The sequence below is a fragment of the Aplidium turbinatum genome, chromosome 17 (genome assembly GCF_918807975.1).
Source record: "Aplidium turbinatum chromosome 17, kaAplTurb1.1, whole genome shotgun sequence".
Lineage (NCBI taxonomy): Eukaryota > Metazoa > Chordata > Ascidiacea > Aplousobranchia > Polyclinidae > Aplidium > Aplidium turbinatum.
The window spans coordinates 4,980,254-4,985,920 of NC_137488.1; the positions used below are offsets into that span (position 1 = coordinate 4,980,254).

The following is a 5,667-nucleotide window of genomic DNA, read 5'->3' on the forward strand; positions in this document are numbered from 1 at the left end:
AAATTACGTATTCTTTTTTCTTTTTTTCTTTCAAAGCAAAAGACAAGAGAAGAAAAAAAGTGCCTATATAAGTTGTAAATTCAACAATTTTATTCAACTGAGTCCGTGGCGCGTGCGATTTTTCTCGGGCTGGTGTTCGCGAGTGAATGAGTTCGATACTATCCCGAAGCGCTTTTTTTCAGTTTAGTTTAGTTGTTTTTTATTTCTGACCACCATATCAAAAACAATACACATCAACATAGCAAAAATCGAGAAAAAGGTAGAAGCAACAAAACGTGAAACGTTAAAGCGTGCTTGTGACCGAAGTAAGTTACCGTATTGAGTTGAAAAAAAATTGGCACGGTCGGTCGCAACACCTTCAGAAAAATTCAAGATACAGACGAAATCGTTTAATAGTATACCGCTTAAACGTATCAATCGTTTATTTGAATCAAAACCTGAAATCCCAAACCAAATCCAATCTAATGTTAAGTAAAAACATCGGTTAAACGTATACCGCTTAAAAGAATAAGTCGGATAAAAGCATCAGGACTTGCTTCTCGTTTGCATACTTCATTCATTTAATCGTATAACTGTACCGGTAAGCGAAAAGAGAATGTCTCTTTTTAGCTTCGCATAATTGTCTGCAATGTTCAAAGGCGAAATGAAACAAAGTTAGACAGACGCATGCGATCAAAACAAAGACCAAGTGTCTGTAGTCCCAGGCCATAATCTCATGTGCTAGACAGCGCACTACAAACAACCAATTTTCGCACAGCTGGGCTTCATTAAAACAAAAGAGCAGACAAAAGGAATAATCACACTTCCCAAAAAAGAAGTTTAAATGCTTTTGATGTCATCCGTCGGCGACTAGCCTTCCAAGGACGGAATGGCTTGTTTCGGTTAGTCTGATTCGGTGAGTCCGATTCCTTAACGGGGGATTTTTTCAATTTTTCTTTTAAATTATCGGGTACCGTAGCCTAATTATCATTGCTGTTTTAGGGTTAGGGGTTTCGGGTTAGGGGTTAGAAACTCACCAAATCGGACTCACCGAATAGTAGCAGACCCTTCCAAGGAATGGATGCGGACAAATTACTTCAGCTTGAGAGGGAAGTGTTGAAAAGCATGTCCAAAGTTTAAACTAGAAAACTTTGGAGAATTTTTTTTAAATTGCTGAAAAAAAGTAGCCTACTGTTGTGAAACGCAGTGCGTAATTTCATTTGTGCAGTTTCGTTCAGTTGAAGAACATTGCAAATTAATTATTTTACCCGACAGCACAAAAGACATGAAAAAAAATCTTTGCGATTTCGAAACAAACAATGAGTGTGAGACGTGTTTTTCAACCATACCACTAATTTCGTAAGCCACGTTCCATACTCAAAACTACACAGCTGGTACGAGCTAAAAATAGCACACTTCAATCAAAAACTTCAACCGTCAAAGTTCGCGTTGTGACGTCACAGAGATCGGTGAGATTAAAAGAAGTCCGATTGCCGCATTTTGCAGAAAAATGCTTTGATCTTACAATATGCTCTCCCAGTCAGCAAAGCTGGTCTTTTTTACATTGAGTCAACGTCTGCAGACAATAAATTAATGTAAAAAGGACCAGTTTTGCTGGTTGGAACATACTGCATAGTGTTATGTAACACAGAACTAGTAACAGGGTTGATCTCTAAGTGGTCAAAACTGGGTTTTGACTAAGCGGTTTAAACCTGGTTTTAACCAGTCAAAACTAGGTTTAAACCGGTCAAAACCCTGACCTGACTGGTCAAAACCCTGACCTGACTGGTCAAAACCCTGTAATGAGTTGCTTGATCGTGTTCGCCAGAAAATCATTGAAAATGTGAGGGAGATGGTAGAAGGTGAGGGAGAAAGAAAAGATGAAATTGACTGGTGAATGAAGCATTTGAATATACTGGAGAGACTTGTTAATTCCAATTGTTCAATTGAGGTGTTCTACATAAAGTAGATAGGCATAAGGCATCACAACTTGTTCCTTTTCCAATAATCCTTTCTTGGCTTGACGTATACTTTGCTTCAAAGAACAAATCATAAACTATCCTGTCTTTAATTTTTAAAGCATCTTAGAATATGCATTCGCATTGTTTTATTTTAACTGGATAAAATTTGATGGCAAATGTTTTTCATAAAAAAAAATTGTTGGAATAAATTCTTGCAGTTCAGTTGGCTGTGCAAATTGTTCATCGTTCTACCAAGCATTTTTTGGTTCATCAGAAACTTATTTTTAGAATTTGACTTTTCTCAGTAATTAAAATAACCAACTGATTGAAATATCAAAAACAAACAGAGAAGTTGAATATTTTTTGTTCCAAATCCAGCATTTAGGTTATGTTGATCAAAACAAAATATAGTTGAACATCATTACTAATAACATGGAGGGTAATACTTTTAATTCAATTGAAAAGCAACTTGATGCATACACTAAAAGGGTTTTGACCAGCAATAGGTGGTCAAAACTGCCCAGTTTAAACCAGGTTTTAACCGATCAACCCTGACTAGTAAACTCTTGAAAGTTTAACCACAATTGTAAACAGTTGTAGGAAGTAGGGATGGGCAAAATAGAATAATTAGCTATTCTAGAATTATTCTAGAATAATTTTTCTAATTTAGAATATATACCTATTCTAGAATAATTTTGTTTAATTTCAGAAAATGTCAAAAAGCTTTGTTTTTATTCTAGTTTTATTGAGGACACATAATGGAAAAGCGGCAACAAAACGAAAAACAACAGTAACTGCCCAGGAGAGCAAGTCTTTGTTAATTGTTACAGTGAAGAATGTTTAAAGCTTCTAAATGCTCTCCAGCTATCTGAGCCGGTGACCACATATTGTTGAGCAGTTTTACGGTATACAGAAAAGAAATAGTTTAAATTTTATTTTGATCAGATACAGCCAAATCAGTGACACAATTTGAAATCCAACCAACTTCATCCATATTATGGGTAGCTTAAATTAACACTAATTTAAGTTTTCTTTGCACCTACAAAGGCCACAAAAACGTTCGGACAACCCAGAAGGGCAGGCTGGTGGTGGTTTAGTAAGAGTCAGATTACTGCTGCTGTTTCTTTTGGTCATCTGATTCGCTCTGATTTTCATTAGATGAAGATTCACTTGAAGTACCTGATCCGCTTCCTTCCTTGTCTGCTTGCATTTTCTTGTATGCCATTTCGAATAATTGTAAACTTTTTTGTGTCACGCCACTAAGAGCTTCACGGATAGCATCGACGGTGTGTGCGTCTTTGTTGGCTACAATTTCGCGGAGCTTTGTAATTTCTTCCTTGATTTCGTCGCATTTGTCTGAGGGGAGTTGATCTTTAAACTCCTCCATCTTGGTCTCAGTATCATGGATGAGGTTCTCGGCTTGATTCACAATTTCAACTTTCTCTTTGCGTTGTTTGTCTTCCTCCGCGTATTCTTCCGCCCGTTTGATCATGTTTTCAATTTCGTCTTTGCTCAAACCTCCAGAAGATTGAATGACAATCTGTTGCTCACGTCCTGTCCCCTTGTCTCTGGCAGAAACATTAACAATGCCATTAGCATCGATGTCGAACGTAACCTCAATTTGCGGTACACCACGAGGTGCTGGTGGAATGCCAACCAATTGAAACTGTCCAAGCATTTTATTGTCTAGTGCCATTTCTCTTTCACCTTGGTGGACTTTGATTTCAACCTGAGTTTGCCCATCAGCAGCAGTACTGAAAACTTGACTTTTCTTGGTTGGAATGGTTGTGTTACGAGTGATCAGTTTAGTAAAAACCCCTCCTAGTGTTTCAATACCAAGAGAAAGAGGTGTGACATCAAGTAAAAGAACATCTGTAACATTTCCAGCGAGAACACCACCTTGAATGGCGGCTCCCATGGCGACAGCCTCATCCGGATTAACTGATTTGGAAGGAACTTTCCCGAAGATGGACTGGACAGTTTCCTGCACTTTAGGCATTCTCGTCATGCCTCCAACAATGACAATTTCACCAATTTCACTTTTGGCTACTTCGGCATCTTGAATTGCTTTCTCACAAGGTTTGATGGTGCGTTTAATTAAATCGCCACAAAGTTGTTCAAGCTGTGCCCTGGACATTTTCAGATTCATGTGTTTTGGTCCGCTAGCATCCATTGTCAAGTATGGTAAGTTGATGTCAGTTTGTAATGAAGAAGACAGTTCCATTTTTGCTTTTTCTGCAGCTTCTTTGACCCGCTGCATGGCCATTTTGTCCTTTTTTAAATCAATTCCTTGTTCTTTCATAAATTCTTTCACTAAGAAATTCACGAGTGTATTATCAAAATCTTCCCCTCCTAGCAATGTGTCACCATTAGTGGATTTCACTTCAAAAACTCCTTTTTGAATCTCAAGCAGAGATATATCGAATGTGCCTCCACCCAAATCGTACACTGCAATTATTTTGTCATCAGATTTGTCTAATCCATATGCAAGAGCAGCAGCAGTGGGTTCATTGATCACACGAAGAACATTCAGTCCTGAAATTTGGCCAGCATCTTTGGTTGCTTGACGCTGTGAATCATTAAAGTATGCTGGCACCGTGATCACAGCATTCTTAACTGGAGTGTTCAAATAATTTTCTGCTGTTTCTTTCATTTTTGTCAACACAAAGGCACCAATTTGAGAAGGAGAATAACGTTTTCCATCAGTGCCCTCCACCCAAGCGTCACCATTGCTCGCCTTCACTATTTTAAAGGCTGATGTTTTCATTTCTTTCTGGATTTCAGGATCATCAAACCGCCGACCAATCAGACGCTTTGTGGCATAGAACGTGTTCCCAGGGTTGGTAATTGCTTGTCGTCGTGCTGGTGTTCCAGCTAGTCGTTCTCCATCAGAAAACGCAATGACAGAAGGTGTAGTACGTGATCCCTCAGCATTTTCTAATACCTTTGCCTGTTTTCCTTCCATGACTGCAACACATGAGTTTGTAGTTCCGAGATCAATTCCCACAACTGCTCCACGAATAGGTTCAGATGAGTACAACCTAGTGTTAAATTTGTCACATATTGAACCATGTGCTTTGTTCTTCTTGAGTGTGTTTACAGCCACATGATTATTTCGTTTTGAAAAGTTTTGGTAGACTTTTTGGTGTTGTCGGCAAAGTGAACGACCCACTGCACTAAACATGGTGTAAAATAGCCTATTGTTTTTAATTTAGAATTTAAGCAAGATTATCTAAACAAAGAAACAAGCATTAATTCCTTGAATACAACTTATACAAAATAAGTAAAATGTCACAATCAAGTCATTTTATCATGTAAATTGAACTTGAAAATATGTTTTCATATTTTCCAGTTTTTAAACACACTGCTTATAATGGGACATTGTGTAGCTTATACGAGGCCACAAATAAATGCCATGAAGACAAAATATGCAAAGCTTGGTTGTAGGGATGAGCATTCAAGCCTCTAAGTTCCTATTTCTGGCAACCAAGCACGGTCTACTAGAACTCTTTCCCAGTGGCCAAATTTTTATGCCAGCAGCCAAAATAAAAAAAGTGTTGAAAGTTCATGCTTTTAAAAATCCATTAATTGAAGTGGTGTTTTTGCATTTACTCAGGTAAGTACAATGCAACCAAGGACCTGAAGCATATTTGTAGTTATATTTAAATCTAGAGCTGTGAAATCAGACAAAAAATATACGATTCCGAGTTCCGACTCTTCAATTTTT

At 37.8% G+C, this 5,667-nt stretch overlaps 1 protein-coding gene across 1 annotated transcript; it reads right to left on the reverse strand.

Annotated features, from left to right (window-relative positions):
- Positions 1-2,071: 2,071 nt before the first annotated feature.
- On the reverse strand, positions 2,072-5,168 carry LOC145786585 (stress-70 protein, mitochondrial-like). The gene has a single exon (XM_082598267.1). The coding sequence runs from the start codon at positions 5,122-5,124 to the stop codon at positions 3,049-3,051; it is 2,076 nt and encodes a 691-aa protein (XP_082454393.1). The 5' UTR covers positions 5,125-5,168; the 3' UTR covers positions 2,072-3,048.
- Between the last annotated feature and the right edge of the window lie 499 nt (positions 5,169-5,667).

What these genes read in the sequence shown, in the direction of transcription:
- LOC145786585 (XM_082598267.1), bottom strand. Translation starts at nt 5,124, where the DNA reads ATGTTTAGTGCAGTGGGTCGTTCACTTTGCCGACAACACCAAAAAGTC.